Source organism: Sinohyriopsis cumingii, chromosome 16 (genome assembly GCF_028554795.1).
Source record: "Sinohyriopsis cumingii isolate HCF-2022 chromosome 16, ASM2855479v2, whole genome shotgun sequence".
Classification (NCBI taxonomy): domain Eukaryota; kingdom Metazoa; phylum Mollusca; class Bivalvia; order Unionida; family Unionidae; genus Sinohyriopsis; species Sinohyriopsis cumingii.
Genome location: NC_142976.1, coordinates 79,402,444 through 79,420,949, shown reverse-complemented (window position 1 = coordinate 79,420,949; position 18,506 = coordinate 79,402,444). Strand labels below are relative to the sequence as shown.

Genomic DNA, 18,506 nt, shown 5'->3' with positions numbered 1-18,506 from the left:
CCAATGGTTGGATGGACAGTAGAATATTTTATCACCGCTTGTCTAAAGCTTGTGCCGGATGATGAACGAAAATGAAACATCCTCATTTACAACAGATGCCACTTCATTAAAATTCCACACCACTAAGTTTGAGTAACAATGAACATTTTTGACAATTTTTTTAAATACTAAAGAATAGTTCGGTTTGAAACAGTAATACTGAATACCTCGTGACATTTAGTACATATGAGTAAATCGTTTCAACAGAAGAAATAAAAACAAATTAATTGTATGAGGGCGATTGGGCGGGGGGGGGGGGCGATTGGGGTTTCGTCCCACAGACTCTTCAATTATTTATTTACGCCACAGACAAACGCTATTTCTGGATTCATCACTATTTTCTTGTTAAACACTTACTGTCATTTTGTGTATATGTTCATTTCATTTTGACATTTTATTATCATTGTTATTATTGTTATTGTTATTATTATTATTATTTATAATAATAGTAATAATAATAATAATAATAATTATTATTATTATTATTATTATTACTATTATTTTCTTTTCTAAAAAAAGGAAACAACAATTACCCAACTTTATGAGGCTGAATATGTAATCCTTATTGAATAATTCTGACCTGAGGAAAGGCATTGCATGCATAGGTTGGTGAACGTGGAATGTTAACTTGGCATGTACCATGGGCATCCGCAGCGGTGGGGGCGGGACAGTCCCCTTCTCCCCCGATTTGTTAAAACGTGTGTGTGTGTGTGTTTCGAATCATGCGAACTAAAGATTAGTCGATTAATTTTCTACCCTTCTATCTAATCATGTCATTCAAATCCCTCTTAAAGACTTGGTCTGTGAGGCACATCGTGTAAATGCGCCATATGTAGACGCAAGGAAGTAAGTTGCTGCTATATGATTTGAGCTTTTGGTTGCCCTAAATGATGCCTTGTGTCGCATTGGTGGACTTTCCTCCATCTTAGACGATACATTTATTAGTTAACTTCTGCCGATGCATTCAACAATTATCCTGTATATGTGATTTCTGTACATTTTGCATAATCTTGTCCTTGCTTATAGTTTATCATTGTTTACAGTCGATACAATAGCTCAAACGACCAAATGTTATTTTTCTTCTCTTTTTTTCCCCCGACTCAATAAAGATAGAAATATGCCTATTTATATAACGTGAATAAATTCAGTCATTAATTTCCAACGATGCATATAATTACAATTATCCCCACCAAAAATATAAATGATTTATGAGATGAATTATTTTATGGATGACATTACGATAAACATAAAGAGGATCGATTGCAGTATAAATGAGAGAGAGAGAGAGAGAGAGAGAGAAAGAGTACACGATTGGGAAAGTACTATTACTCTAGGGCATAGCTCACACGTAACACCATGAACAGGTTTACTATTGCGCGACAAAAAGTAGTACTAAAGATTTCACACGTGTAACCTATACATAAGTCAAATGTATTGTCATAAATATAAAATGTGTATTTTTAAATTTACTTACAAAACAACGGTAACTATGTAATGAGTACAAAGAAATTCGTAAGAAATTATCGTGGTTATAAAAGCGCGAATAAAATGTCGATCCATCCGCCGCCATTTGTGACTCACCCGGTATAAATGAAAACGACGTAAGATTGTCCTTTAATAGGATATTTTGCCCTTATTTGTTAATTGGTAAGTTTTTAAACCATTTTAATGTAACATGCAGTGGTGTACATTTTAGTTAATATTATGCTGATGCCAAAAAGAGAGCTGCATCTTCTGGCATGGAGCTCCCTCTATGACCGACTTAGTTGGAACAGGGGGCGCTGGAACGTACACATTTGTTGTACGAGGGCGCTCACTTCTGTAAAGACCAGCCCATCGAATTTAACGCCACCATCGGGCACTCTTGTGATAAATTTTAGACAATAAAAGGGATTGCTGGGTTATCTGAAAGTTCGCATGGACTTTTGCCCCTATTTGGCATTGCTACTTATTAGCTAAATAATAAATGTTGAGCATGAACAACCATACCATCATGTCGGCCATACTACAGATAAGAGCACGTCATTTTCAATAATTCGATAAATCTGACTTCAAAGATAGATTACCTTAATCCGAGTTTCCTCTGACAATGCCACCCCAACATAAATGTCCTAATATCAGTAATAGGGTGGTAAAGGTCAGATGAAACTGGGACCAAGCTTACATATACTCAGTATTCCATGGAGCACTAATGATCGTGTATTTGACTTGGAGAGTCAGTTGCAATGACCTTTATTTACGAGGTTTCGTCGCAGTGTGTGGTTTATAAGAAGGCACTGATTCAGTTAATTGCAAAAGTGAGTTCCCTTTAAAATAAGGTGAAAAATTCCTTGCTTTAATTGTCTGACTTAGAACGGTCCCAGCTTCTGTAGTATTCGATATAGGTTGGAATATTGAGATGAACAATTTACCTTGAAAGATCAACTATGGAGAAATTTCAAAATGTAATTTTCATGCTTGCTGTGACAGAATATATATTAGCCTATGCAATCCTTTCTCCTGTAAAATTAGTGAAATCTATCATTAGAAGTTTAAGTGAAGTTGCTGACTGCTACCTCCTATGATTAAGGTTAGGTTTGTTGTTGGTAAAACTCACAATTGATGATACAGGTTTTTACTGCGATGATGTGTCCGAGTGCACACCCCAACATAAACGTCCAAATATCAAAAATGGGGTGGCAAAGGTCAGAGGAAACTTGGACTAGAGAAAGTGATGTATTGCTTGAGAAAAGATCTTGCTAATATAGTGATATCATTCTTTAACAAGCTTACCAGACAGTAATCTTGAAGCATACTGATTGCATAGCAGCTTCAACTTAGAAGTAACAATTATTTTATAATAAACAGTCACGAATTCTAATTTACGAAAAAAACAAAGACAGGAAAAGGGCTATTATTTTCCTTTCTTAAAATTTCAAAATGATGTAAACCAGAGAAATCAGGGATCTACAAATTAGTGTCAAAACAGAAAGTATTGTGATGGGCTTACAGAGCATGTCCAACTGCTGATTCTAACTTTTTTCCCAAGAATATTACAAGTGATCAGATGTGTGCTGTTAACTTTGGATATTTTTGTCAATTTACATAGGATTACTGTTCATTACATAAACCTATTGCAAATTTACTATGCTGTAATCCCTGTATTAACAAAATCTTTTTTTTCTAGTAATACATCACTTTCTTGCACATATCAGCAGATGGTACCTGCACCATCTTTTATGAATGTCTTATTTTTGAAGATGAGTTATTTGTAAACGATGCTGTACAAATGTATCGAAACAAAAGCCTCCATATTTGACCTTTGAATTAATTTGAATTCAGACTGCATTGAAGATAATACAGACAATGTTACTGTGTTATTTATCAATGAGTTACATGTGTATATTTTTACGTTTTAAACTTTCATGGCTGCTACTGTGGCTATCTTGAAAATCATGTCACCAATCACCTGGAGTGATTAATGGGTTTTCGCCAAAATGCTTCTTTTGATGTACACTTGGTATAATGTCTACTTTGTCCTAAATGAAAATGATGCCAATCTGACATCCATTATATACGCCACAGCAGCTAATTTGAAAATCTTGTTATTGCTGAAGCATATCAGAGACAGTTTCAAGACTCGGCAGTTGAAAGGAAGAAATGGTCAAATATATTTAATTCCTGGAAATTCTCGTTGTGCGGTAGAGCATCAGTTCCACAGAGAGACTCTTGTTTATATACCTATAATTGTTCTCTTAAGATATCACATTTTCTAAGGTGACCTTGTCAAAGCAATGACCTTGTGAGGGTGAAAAAGTTTAAAAAGGCCCTAGTTTGATGGCCACAGATAATAATAATAATAATAATAATGAGGACTTTGTATAGCGCCTAATCTTTAGAAGCTCTAAGCGCTTTACAACATTAAACAACACCTATAAGATAAAAAACATATAACGATATGATTACAAAAACAAACACCATGAAATTAGAAAAACATTAAAAAAGCATTGCTGAGAATTATTTAAGGTAGGAAACATTATTAGGTCTTTAAGTTTGTTCTTGCAGTCGAAATAAGTGAGTTTTGAGAGCCCTCTTGAATCTGATCACTGTCTTTGTGTTTAAGTTCAGTGGGCAATTCATTCCATGTTGCAGGGCCCTGGTATGCAAAAGAATGCTGTCCATATGACTTTGTTTTCATAGTGGGAATAATGAGTATACGATTGTCAGAAGAGGAGCGTAAGTATCTTGCTGGTGTGTACACATGGGTGAGGTCGGATAGGTATGTTGGACTAGAGTCCGACAGTGAAACGTAGCACAGAGAACAAATTTTGTGTTTGATTCTGGATCAAATGGATAGCCAGTGTAGGGTACAGAGCAGCGGGGAGGTGTGCTCTGATCGTGGTACTCTAAGTATGATCCAAGCAGCTGTGTTTTGAAGTTTCTGGAGCAGATATTGAGATGAACCAGACAGAATTGAGTTATAATAGTCCAGTCTTGAAAGTACTAATGAACACACAAGTGTTTTAGTGGCATCAACTGAAAGATATTTGCGAATGGAGCTGATGCGTCTCAGCTCAAGATATGCAGCCTTGCATATGTTCATGACATGTTGGTGCAATGTGAGAGTACTTCTCCAGAGTAACACCTAGGTTTCGTACTGATTGTGTGAATTTAATGTTGGTGCTGCTGATATTTATTGTTTGAGGTAAAGGATGTGAATGACAGTGTCTTTGTGTTGTGATCAGAATGGCCTCAGTTTTATCATCATTCATCTGCAGCTTGTTACATGTCATCCATGATTTCACATCAGAAATGCACCTCTCTACACCTTGGATGGTATCATCAACTTCAGTTGGGTGGCTAGATTTGTAGATTTCGGTGTCATCAGCGTACAATTGGTGAGACACTGGATGATGATCTATGAGAGCGAATGAGTGTACAGAATGAAGAGAACAGGTCCAAGAACAGATCAACTGGGCTGGAGTTTATTCCATTTGCAGATACAATTTGTGTCCTGTTGACCAAGTAGGATTTGAACCACAGTAAGTCTGTATCATGAATGCCAAATACATGCTGGAGATGGTGAAGTAATTTATCGTGGTCTGTTGTGTCAAATGCTGCAGACAAATCAAGGAGGGTGAGGACTGTAATCTTTCTGCTATCCAACGCAGAGAGAATGTCATCAACTACTTTTAGAAGAGTAGTTTCAGTACTGTGGCAAGGGCAATATGTAGATTGTACATTGCTAAAAAGACTGTTTGAATTTAGATGAGATATAAGCTGGGATAGAACAACCTTTTCTAAGATTTTTGATATGAATGAGAGATTAGAAACTGGGCAGTAGTTCTTTAAATCGTTATGGTCTAGTGTTGGTTTCTTCAGCAGAGGCTTTACAATGGCAGTTTTGAAAAATGATGGGAATTCTCCGGATGAGAGAGAGGTATTAATAACATCAATTAGTGAAGGCAATACTGGATCTAAGCATTCAAGCAGCAGTGATGTTGAAATTGGATCAAGTTCACATGACTTTGGTGCACTCTTCATCACGATTGTACGTACGAAATCCATAGAGACAGGTTCAAATGCTGCTAATGGTTGCCGCTCAAATTCTGTATCCCAACTGTATGGTGACGATGAGTCAATTGAAATTGTGGTGTCAAGCTTATCTTTAATGGTTTGTACTTTGTCACGGAAGTAATTTGGAAACATGTCCGGAAGTTTGACTGGAGAGAAGGTAGTTGGAAGTGGTGTAGATTTGTTCCTTGACATTAGCTTGTTAGTAATCTCAAAGAGCTCTTTGCAGCTGGAACTTTCCATGATCTTAGTAGTGTGGTGGGCTGAATTCGCACCATGGACTATATTTGTGACATTCTTAGAGGCTTCATAGATTTGCTTATGAATAGTGAGTCTGGTGGAAAGCCAAAGCCTCTCAGCTTTACGGCGGTCTCTTTTAGCAGTGCATAGCTGGTCCCTAACACTGCTATACCATGGAGAACACTTTTGAATTGATACTCTGCACTTGGTAGCTAGGGCATGTTTGTCAAGCAATGAACGCAGGCAGTTATCAAGTTGTTCTGCGGTAGGAGGTAAGCAAGTTGTTAAGTTAGCTTGGATGTCGTGCATTAGTTTGGTTCTTTTTATCATACAGAGGTTTCTCTTAGTAGCAAATAAAGGTGGAGGGTTAGGGACTGATACGTCAAGATGGCATATAATGCAGAGGTGATCTGATGCAAGGTCATGAGATACCAGGGAGGACCGTAGAATGTTACCAGGTCTATGAAGAATCCAGTCTAAAATGTGACCGTGTGAGAGGGGACCTTATGAAGAGGGGAGTTTGGTGATTGTAGCATGATAATATGTTAACCAATTGTAACAAGCCCAGTTATTATGTTACTTGTTTAACTCTTGTCTTTTAAGGTCATCCCTTCAAAGAAGTAATGACCTTGTGAAGGTAAATCTATTGTAAATATATAGTATTTTGTTTGGTATCAAATGAGTAAACCATGTTTTGTCTTGTCTGTTGCAGATGACACTCTTGATTCCAGATGGAACCTGACACAGAAAGCCTTGTTTCAGAGTCAAATAACGATCATGTTCATCCCCATAATTTCAGTGACCTTCAGAACTACTTGGTAACCTTTAAGAAAGAAATTGAGGGTTCTACAGACACAGAAAGTGCCTTTTCCCATGGAGACGTCCAAAGGCTTAGTGAGGAGCAGTCTGGTTCTATGTCTTCATTTGTGTCAGACCCCTCTGGCACATCTAGAAGTCCAATCTCCCTGTTGTCTAAAACAAGGCTACAGCACCCATCAGGCGATGAAGACCTAGGGCCTGTAGGTCTTCCTTTGGTCAGTCCAAATGACAGGAAAGATTGTAAACATGGTGACATTGAAGGAAGTGAAAGTGATCTTGGTGAGGACCTTGGAGATGATGATCATTTGTCTTCAGTCCATGCTCAGATTGCTGAGTTGACTGGAGGAGCAGTCCAAGCAGTAACCATTGCAGGGACACTACCCTTAGAAGGGATGTCATCAGCTGTATCCACAGTGGACACCATGATGCTAGTCCCTGTGGGTTCCATAGAGGCAGCCAACTCTGGTGTACCACAGAAGCTGGTGAAGATTGTGTCAGTAAATGGACAGCAACATCTTCAGCTGATTGACTCTCCAACTAATGGTAAAAGCAGGGAATTCGTTAACTCGGGTAAAGACAGCAAATAGTGCTCCCTCTCTATGATACGATTCATAAAAGCCATTAAAGTGACTCACAACATAAGTGAGGCAGCCACGTTCTGAGGGCTGTTTCAGTAGGCTGTGTCCTAATAGTACATTAAATCATATAATCCTATTCAGTGATGTGAAATCACATTATAATTGGTCCTTCAGACCGAAAAGTTTGTCAAATAAAGTAGCAGTGATAAGGCAAAATATAGGTTTAGTTCTGGTTACCTGATTGACGTTAATTGTTCCTTGCTGACTTTACATTGGAAGTGGGGGTTGGGGGCAGAATTTCAGGAGAAAGAAATTAATGAAGGGATGTAACTGCAATGAAAGTTAAATTCATGGTGCAAATTTTTTTAAAAAAAGTTGTACTGAACTACCCTGATTTTGTTTCCAGTGTGACCAGACATTTTTTATTATTAGTCCTATAATAAACTTTGACCACTTAAATTGGGGGGAGGGGGTAAAACCATATCTGCAAAAAACTAATTGCAAAAATGTTGGCCCAAATAATGCCAATTTGGTTCCTTAATGGTAGTCTAGAACGGTTTTTTTTTGCACGTTCATCTGATGCAAGCTTCATACAAAATCGTGTAAATATGTAGAAATCATGAAAAAACGTATTTGAAGTGATTACATAAAGTATTGAACCCTTATAATGTTTTTACATCTTGCCCACAATTTCCTATGGAATTCACATTTGCAGTGAGTTTCTTCAGTAATCTAGGTATCATTTGATGTGGATAAATTTTTCCTTTAATGACGTTTCACACATGTTTATGGGTTAGGCCTGTGAGAAGTTAAGAGTCAGAAATTGTCACACTTTGAGTTTTCATCTGGATATGCAGTGTTAAATTTATGACAGGTCACCTGTATTTTCAGGTTGCAGCTTTTGTTTACACATTGTTACAACAAATATGCAGTGTTTTGTTTTCACAAGAAAATTGTTGCTGGCTTACATTTGAAATAAATATTTTAAGAGTCTTGAGACAACAGTTGATAAGACATAATTGAATCACCATGATGTAGAAACCTTCCACTTTTAGCCATTTAGCAACATTCCCTCTTTTATATAACTTGTGTTGCTATTTGGAAATGGATGTTTGACTAAAATGGATAACTTAAGTACTTAGTTACAAAAGTGGAAATCGCAGACACCCCTCTCCCCCAGTCATGATTGTCACGATCAACTTTTTAAACATGGAAATATATCTGATCAGATGACAAGTAAAACAAGTTGTCATATTCTTGCTTGCTCACTGGTCTGGCTCATAATGTATTAGCTCATGGAAAGGGTAAATTTCTCCACATTAAAATGACACCTAGATTGCTGACAGTTATCAATGTAAATGCAAATGCCATTAATAGAAGTAATTTGACTTGAACACTTTTCACTCTACATAGTTGATTCTGAATGCAAATGGTGCCACTGTAGTCTCCCAGAATTTGAAAATTCTGTAAAAACATCTTTTGTAGAGTGGATGGCCTTCCCTTTGTTATCATTTTTAAAAAAAATCATTTATTTATTTCATTGTTGTTCCTGTATTAAGAAGATGCTGATGACTGTCTTGATGACCATGAAAATCTGCATATGGCTAGTTTTTCTAAACAGACGGTCAGATTGAAATGGGTTTGAATTAAGAACTATTGCAATAAAAGTAGCTAGATCCAATGAAAATGGTGCTTATCTAATCTTCAGCATGGCACGACAGCCATTTTGGAAATTTTTTTGTCACTACTCATCTTGCATGAATGATGGCATTGACTTGTGATTTATACCATCCCTAATTGATCTTGGGGTTATACAAGTGAATTTTTACCAGACTTTATATTTAATTGCATTCCAGTGGACAGGTTGATAGCATTCTGAGATCGATTTCTAAGGTCAGTAGTCTTGATTTTGTTTTTAGCGGTACTGGTATGTAAACATGATAATAAGTATGAATGATTTTTAGCTCTACTGGCCAGACACCAGATGGCAATCCTCCAAGTAGTAAATAACCCCCAGGCCAACCTAATAATATTACTTTTAGACCTATGCTTGTTGACACTGTCTGCAAGATAAATTGCTCTGTGATACCAGGTTGAAGGTCAAAGGCCATAATAAAGACTGTTGTCCTGTACTTAGATGTATCTTTTGAATATGTTTACTCAAATGTAAGAAAATAGTTTTGTCACTATGTTGGTGTTTTAAAGAATATCAGGGATGGTTTAATACATGTTATTTAAAGGAAGAAATGATCTTATCTATTCTGTACTTTGATATTAAAGAAAATAGTATTCTTTTGTATTGTACTGCATATTTCATGCCCTCTGACATGTACTAAAAACAGCTTCAGAGATGTGAGCCATGCAATTGTTGACTACATTCTAGTTTATTTCATTACAGCATCTCTGACCTCAATTAATATAGAAAATGAGGGTTCGACTACAGTTAGCCCAGTTGTAACTAGTGGAAATCTCATAGATGGTGCTGACCCAGTTGCTGTCCTAGCATCTGTAGCAGCTAACACATCGACGGTGAATCAGATCCAAGCACTTCAGCTTAGTCAGCATGATTTAAGCAATGCACAGTTGTTGGCACTCCAAAACACTTCCGATGGCTCTCATCATCAGCTTGTGGCTGTTCAGAGTATGGATGGGACAGGGATTGGGGATGGGTCGACACTGCAAGTTGTTGGGGCTATGGAGACCCCTGGAAGTAATTCCCTCATGCTTAACACTGGAAATGCATATCAAACTGTGACCCTTGTGCCATCAGGGGAGGTAAATCAGTCAGGGGAGGTAAACTATGTTTTAATTGTAAATCAGCCTGGTGGAGATAAAGATCACCAGAATATGTTTGACATGAGCGGTGAGAGTCGCGGTGATGTTATTGAAGAGATTGTTGATGCTGATGGAATAACACGAAAAATTGTGAGAATTAATCCAATAGACAAAAAGACACTCCTAAACATGCAGGGTGTACAGTTTGGTGACCAGCTAGTTTGTAGCTATTGTGACTACACAAGCCCAAAACGTTACCTTTTGACTCGCCACATGAAGACCCATTCTGAGGACAGACCTCATAAATGCAACATATGTGACAGAGGCTTCAAAACAATGGCTTCCCTACAGAACCACGTGAATACGCACACTGGCACAAGGCCACACAAGTGTAAACAGTGTGATGCAGCATTCACAACATCTGGTGAATTGGTTAGGCATATAAGGTATGTTGCAAAAGCAGAAAAATGTAAATCATTTGCATATTTACCTTTTTTGTGATCTCTCAGATCGAACTCAAGGTTCTGTTCTAGGATGAACATAGCATTGTTTGAATTAGATTGTGAGAATTTAGCTTGCATTATTATAATCTGATATTTTGTATCTGAGACTTATTTTAATTTACACCATGATGGGTATGTAAATGCTATAAATGCTTTTTGAAGAAGAAAAAAGATTCTCAGTAATCACTTAATTGATGTGTGCATATTAATAAAATAATACTGTAATGTTATGTTGGCTATGAATTACTGGATTTTCCATGAGAGTTGATTTGGATAATTAACTGGAGTGGAATATCAGTAATAGTTTTTCACTGCCCTATCAATAGACCAATAACTTTACGAGCAAGAAATTTTGTGCTATTTTTAGCCACATATGTGTTCTCGTAGTAAGTGTTGCTGTCTCACATGAAGACAAACCAAGTTCATATCCCACAAGTTGCATAAGCTTTTTCTTTACTTTATTTTTATGTGCAGTTTTTAACCTTAAATTGATAAAGACAATTATGTACTACTTATATTTTCTGTACAAATGTACACAAAATACAGCAGCACATAAATAGTAAATTGCTGACATTTTCATGTGGGATGCAATAAGAAATCTGCGACTTCAGTCTGTTGTACATATTACTAGTCAATGCATTTGAGCATAACATAAACAAGAAAATTTCATTGCTCCAATGTATAATGTATAAATTTGATCTGGTGAGTGAAAAACACAAGTATTTTTACCTAGTTGATGAACTGTGTCTGTTATTCACTTATTTCAAGCAAATGTCTTCAATATTTGTTTCAAGAATTAAATCTTCTGAAGAATATATTGATAATTTTTCAGGTATCGGCACACATTTGAGAAGCCACACAAATGTACTGAGTGTGACTATGCCAGTGTTGAACTGAGCAAGTTGAAGCGGCATATGCGTTCACATACTGGTGAGCGCCCTTATCAATGTCATCACTGCAATTATGCCAGCCCAGACACGTACAAACTGAAACGTCATCTCCGCATTCATACGGGTGAAAAGCCATATGAATGTGAAATTTGCCATGCAAGATTTACACAGAGTAACAGTCTTAAGGCTCATAAATTGATTCATACTGGAAACAAACCAATATTCAAGTGTGATCTTTGCCCAGCCACCTGTGGACGCAAAACAGACTTGAAAATTCACATTCAAAAATTACATATAAGTGAAAAGCCATTGGTGTGTAGAAAATGTGAAGATGTCTTTCCTGATCGTTATACATTCAAACTTCACTCCAAGATACATGATGGTGAAAAGTGCTTCAAGTGTCCCGATTGTGATTATGCTGCTTTGTCACAGAGGCACTTGGAAATTCATATGTTAACACATTCTGGAGAAAAACCATTTCAGTGTGATGAATGCGAGCAGTCATTCCGCCAAAAACAGCTGCTAAAAAGACATAAAAACCTGTATCATACCACAGACTATGTTCCTCCAGCACCAAAAGACAAAGAGCATGAGTGCTTGGAATGTGACAAATCGTATGCTAACAAAGGAAATCTGGTGCGCCATCTGGCTCAACATGATTCAGAATGTAGCTCAGATGGGAAAAGGAGAATGGATGGAGATAACCTTATTCCTCTCTCAGCAGACCACATAATTCAGAATAGCTTGCTGGCAGACATGAGGGAAGGAAAACTGGGTGCTTCACCCAAGGTAGTGGTAGTTCACCCTGATGGTCGCGTGGAAGAGGTGACAGCCAAGCTGCAGAGCTTAACACAGTCCCAGTCCAAACCAGTAGAGGATTTCTGGATGTCCCTTGGAGTTGGTAGTGACTCCAATTTAGGTAAGCTATGATTTTTAGTTAAGAGTGGCATAGCATAAAATTCTAAAGCCCCCCCCCCCAATTTAATTCTGGTACCCACTCCCAAATGAAAAGTTGTTTGATTGGAAATTTGGCCACACTTGTACACACACACATGCACACACACACATTTGTCCTTGTCCACCCCATTGCAGTTGCAGGGTTTTCTTGGGCAGTAGGCATAATGAGTAAGACTGATATTGAACCAATATGTATTTTACTTTCTTTCCCACTGCAGTGAGGCTCTGTGTGTGTGTGTGTGTGTGTGTGTGTGTGTGTTGACCATATCTGATGAAAACACTTTGATCTGACCAGGCAAATTAGAATTGACTGGTTAGTTATTGTCTTCTTATTGTAGACCTGCTGTCCTCATCAACTTGATATACATTCAATGTACTCTGTGTATTCACATAATTCTTGTGTGATTATTTTCTTATTTGACATTTCAAGTGGGTTGCAAGAACTACATGTTCATAATGTATTGTTTTATTTAACTACACTGTTTTCAACAATAGATGTTTTATACCTGGTTTATCCTAAATGAAAATGGTGCCAGTTGTACGTCTAATATGGCTTCGAAAGACATCAAATGTTGTCTACTTTGTCCTGGATGAAAATGGTGTCAATTCTACATCCAATATATCCACCAGTACTGCTAATTTGAAAATGTTATCGCTGAAGAATATCAGAAATAGTCTCAACCTTCAGGAGTTAAAAGGAAGAAATAATCTTATCTTGAATTCCTGGAAATTCTTTTCACCCAGTAGAGTGTCACTCCCTTCAAGGCACTCTTGTTTTAATATTTCAGATAGTTCTGGGAGTGGGCCATCAGCCACTGAAGGTGGCATTTCAGCAGGCTCCATAGGGGAGGCTACTTCTTCAGGGGATGCCACATCTCTAATGGATTCTCATCTCCATATTCGCTTAACCCATGTTAAAGGTCATGCTATGGGGGAAATGACCCTCAGAGAGTCTGGGGATAACAAACTTGACACAGTGGAGGGGATAACCAAGAGAGAAGTGCATATTGGATTAGAAATGGAAGTGGATGATCAAGTAAGATTTATATTTTGCCTGTATTATCAGATATAAGGCACCAATAGTACTTTTGCAGCAGTGACATTGTCTTCAGCAGTACTGTCTATACTCTCTTATAAGAGTAGTCCAATTGTAAACTGCACAGACAGATCTGCTGGCGCATAATGTGCCAGCTGATCTGGATCTGTGTAGTTTGTTAGGAGAAATTAGTAGAACTAAGAACACAGACCAGATCTGCAGGCACATGCTAAGGCAGATCAGGATCTTTCTTGTTTGCTGTTTGACTTGACTTATAAATGAGTATATATGGTATGTATTGCAGATAATGTATTCATTTACTAGACAATGATGATTTACAATAATTAGACAATGACAAAGGATTTCAGAAATTTATCAGAGAATGAGGATGAATTCTTGGACTTTGTAACAGATGAAATTAGATGGTGGCATTTATAGGATACTGTGAATCACACAAATGTGGTCTTAACTTTCATTGTTTATTTTGTAAGATGCATGGAATTCACGAAATATGGGATATTGTGAATCAGATCATCCTGAACTATTTTTGTACTGGTATGTGACCTATAATTGAATTCATGGATTTAACATATAAATGGATTTAACCTGTTGAGCATCATGGATTTTAATGGATATCATTAGGACAAATTACAGGTTATCATTTTATTTTTGACGTATTCCTCTCAATAATATAAATATGTTGTACATTGGTTATGTTGTCATTTTTTGGGCCCTGAGTTGCCAAATGGTCTAAAGTGCTCACCGTTATGGATCACTGCCATCTCACCTCTGTCTCTATGAGTTTGAGTCTTGGGCTCGACCATTGTGGGTATGTAAGAAAGTTTGTTGCTAGCTTCTCATGGGTCAGTGGTTCTTTCCAGGGTTTTCCTGGGTTCTTCCTCCACCATTTATACTGGCCGCCATGTGTAGCCTGTCTTGTGCTGAAAAATGACACTAAACCCTTCAACAACTGTTGTCATTTTTCATATCTAACTATCCATTCATCCAGTTGGGCTTTTTTATTTTTTTCCAAAGTGCAATTTAGAGACTCAGTGATGACCAGTAACCCCTTCAGATGGATTTGACTTGCAAAATACACCCTGACTTACAGGAGGGTGAAAGAGAAATTGGCTTTTTACAGCCCTGTTAATGCATAGGGGGGTCAACTTATTATATAAAAGAGTGCTTAAAAATAGCCTTATCTGAAGAGTTGCTTCTACCCGAGTACACCTCTCCCTTGATAACTCGCGCAGAACAGGGTCCACATACATAGACCACTTTATAAGCAAGGGCACAAGAAATGAAGGGACCTCCAAAATTTAAAAAAATTCTGCTTAGACATCGAGAAAACGGGGGGGTGGGGGTGGACAGGACTGGACTGTTAAATGATTGAATCCTCATTTTACAATCACATTGATAATAATTGTTAATAACATGCTTTTTCTAATGAAGTTGTTCATTATTCTGTATAAATAACATTTATTTTCAAAATGTACAACATGGGAAAGATTGTTCCAACAGATTTCAACAACCTTCATGTGTAAGCGAAAACATCTGTATATTACATCACTGCTTTTTGTTTTGTTGATTAGTCTGGTTCCTGGAATGGTATTTAATAGTATAGTGCCAAGTCGGGAATCAAAGTAGCAGGTAACTATTGATACACCACCAGACAAGATAACTTTTTTTCAAAAACTAGCAGCATATATTTCGTGAGACAGTTGTCTTCGTTGAAACTCACTTTTTGTATTGTTCATTTAGTACAATACTGATGTTGTGATTTCATTGGAAGTCATTTGACTCCAGGCAAAAAACAGTCAAAATCCAAACCTATGAGTCATATTCAAGCCAATAATTAGTCTTCTTTATTTTTTTTAAATAATTGCATTGTTTAAATACACAACAAAAATATTAGTTATGTAATGTGATTTAAGCCAATAAGGCAATTCCCTTGCCAGATGCATCTGAACATTCTGTATTTGTTAAAAATCATGTTGATGGTTTCATGTCATCAGAAATAATCTAAGTTCATATGACAAACAGTTTATTGTTCGATATGTCACTGCTTTCATCTGCTATTGCTGTCCAAAAATGATAAATTGTGCAGGTCACGTATAAGACTATCCTCAACAACATTTGACTGGCTCTCCAGTAACTCTGAACAGGTAGTAGCTGAGTTATAATGATCAGCAGATTTCTTCAAAATGCCAATGGCATCAGTTTCTGCATCCATTAAATTGTGTATTAAATTAGGAAGAGATTTGTATTTTAAAATAAGGATGTCTTCTACACTGAGCCAAAGTACACACTTAAGATGTACATTCACTGCTATGTCTTGTTTGTAAAATTGCATTAAAATCTGCCTGGTGTTGTGGACCTTCACTCAGAAGATAGTGTTATGGTTACCAAGCATGCCTTGCCAGTGTACTATTCTGAAAGTTTTTTGTTTTTTTTTAGCACAATCTAGTGGCCTGGGTCATATGTTGGGTAAACTGACTTCAGTTGATCAGTTGAACACTTATAAATTGTGTATGTAACATAATTAAACTACATTAAATTAACCGACTCGTTCATAACTGTGATCAAAGATAGCAAGGTAACCAAGCGAAAGAAATACTTTGTAAAATTAAGGAGCTTGGTTTCACAGATACAGACCATTGTGGGCAAGTGAGTTTCAGAGAATTCCTAACTGGCACTTAGAGATATCCTCAAGGATGCAGTGTTTTATATACCCAAGCATCATGCATCAAATAATGTTCTGTCTGAACCTAAAACAATTAGATATGGAGTACCACAACGCTCAATTCTAAGTCCATTACTATTCATTTTATTTATTAATGACCTACCACTTTTACTAAGAGAGTTAATATCATCTACAGATCTCTATGCAGATGACACAACATTGTCAGACATCCAAAACTCAAAGCATGAACTCAAAATTTCTGTACAGAATGTCCTAAACAAACTGGAAAACTGGTGCACATGTAATGGCATGGTGGTAAATACTGGTAAAACTAAAATATTACTTATCTCAACATGGCAAAGAAGGACAAATCTTGATAGTGATGAACTATGTCTGACATGGAAGGATACAAAGCTGCAAATGGTCTGTCATGATAGACTACTTGGTGTTCTGGTAGATAATAACCTATCATGGACTGAACATATCAGACATATCAGTAAAAAAAGTCAATTCAAGTTTATGGCTTCTCAGTAGGATAAGACATTTTCTCCCTGAAAGGCACAGAAAACTATTTTATAACAGTTACATACAACCCTATTTGGACTACTGTAGTACAGTATGGGGTAATTCAAATGATAAAAACATAGCAAAGCTGGCACATCTTCAAAAAAGAGCATTTGGACTAATATCAATCCAGAAAGAAAGCAAGGAAAGTTTAGCTGGTAGGTTAAAAATATTTCCTATTAAAGACTGAATCTGTTTGAGAAAAGCCAAATTAATATACAGGATACCTCATAATAGTGCTCTTGAATATTTACAATCACTATTCCAGTATAGGCTTTCTAGTAATACTCCCCACCTGCGATCCATGTCTACCAAACAGTATAAAATTCCCAAACCAAATAAGGAGTTATTTAAAAAAGTTTCCAATACCCTGGAACTCTGCTCTGGAATAGTATTCCAGTTGTGATTAGAAATGCCCACTCTATTTCCTTCTTCCAAACCCAATATATCAAGTGGCTTCAGAGATGCAGCTTAAATAAATAAATTCCTTTGTATGTGGGCCTCAAGGTAGATTAGTTTTTAGCTAATTGTGTTACCCTCTTTAAATAAGGTCATTATTATTATTATTATTATTATTATTATTATAATGTCTGCAGCCTAATGCCCCAGAGCTAGAAATCACTAAAAACTGCCACACTGCAAACATCATAGTGATATGACCAAATTTTTTTTAAAGCTACACTGAAAGTCCAAATCACACACACATTCAAGTGACTCTTGTCTTGCTTGTAATACATTTATTACATTTTCATACCTGAAATCAAGTTTTAGATTTGTTGTGCAAATGTTAATGTGAGTACCCTCTAGTAACTTGTATTGAACATTCATATTAATGAAAGAATCAAAATGCAGCTAAAATTATATATGCAAAATACTTCACCTTCTGTTTTCCCTTTGTTGCAGACTAAGGATGCAGGTACTCAGGCTGCCTTTGACTCTGATAGTGATGGGGATTCTGGAAAAAATGGAGAATCATCGATGAGAAGGAAGAAAACTGGTAACCAGTATAGTATAGGCCAAAAGAATCTTATGTTTACAATAATTGTACATTTTGTATGTACTGAGACATTTAAAATTAGATGATAATTTCTTTTAAAAGTAACAAAGAAATGATTGTGACGTAACTTCCTTTGATAACAAATATAGTATTTTTGAGAATCAATAAGCCGAGAGGAAAGTACATTTGAGACCCCAGGCTACTAAGGAATTCCTTGGATCTTTGAAATCTGAGCTCAGTAAATACCTTCACTTTTTCATAGAATTAGAGCAAAAGTTGAAATGGTGTGAATAACAACTGTATTACCTACTCACAGTTATAAATACTGCAGTGTTTTTGAGTAAATGATGGAAAAAGCCAAAACCTCATGGCAAGTTATGCATGCCAATAGCAATAACCTCACAGATTTTTACATTTTACTAAAATTATTGAGAGACCACCATTTTCTCAGCAAAAAGTGGTCATTCGTAACAGGTTGCCATTCGTATTCAATTCTCTAAAGGAGGGTGAGTTTTCATAGTTGAAGTTTAGGAATGAAACATTTCTAGAATTACTGTACATATATAGTTCTTGTTAAAATATTACATGCAATCATATAACATTATATCTAGTACTTCAAAATTATTGATCATAAATTCATTTTTTTAATTCAAAGTTTACGTTTAGTCTTTTGGCATTATAGCATATGAGTTGCAAAGTTAACTATAAGATAGCACCTATCCTGTGTGTAAATTGTAATATTAGCTATGATGTGTCTGGTGTGTGTTTGGATTTTTAATGTAGCTTTAAAATTTTTATTCATATCACTTCAGTGTCTGCACTGTGGCAGTTTTTAGTGATGTCTAGCACTAGGGAATCATGTCCCACCCATT

The 18,506-nt window shown here is 36.6% G+C and overlaps 1 protein-coding gene across 2 annotated transcripts in view; it reads left to right on the top strand.

Annotated features, from left to right (window-relative positions):
* Positions 1-1,605: 1,605 nt before the first annotated feature.
* LOC149780867 (uncharacterized) overlaps positions 1,606-18,506 on the top strand; it is a 28,919-nt gene continuing 12,018 nt past the window's right edge. Inside the window, exons 1-6 of one of the 2 annotated variants that reach the window (XM_089937965.1) lie at positions 1,606-1,686; positions 6,545-7,194; positions 9,628-10,450; positions 11,340-12,316; positions 13,143-13,390; positions 17,541-17,634. In XM_089937965.1, the coding sequence (XP_089794091.1) occupies positions 6,564-7,194; positions 9,628-10,450; positions 11,340-12,316; positions 13,143-13,390; positions 17,541-17,634 (2,773 nt within the window). In that variant the 5' untranslated portion in view covers positions 1,606-1,686; positions 6,545-6,563. Of the gene's footprint in view, positions 1,687-6,544; positions 7,222-9,627; positions 10,451-11,339; positions 12,317-13,142; positions 13,391-17,540; positions 17,635-18,506 lie in introns of both variants that reach the window. The other variant, XM_089937964.1, reaches the window with a different exon arrangement.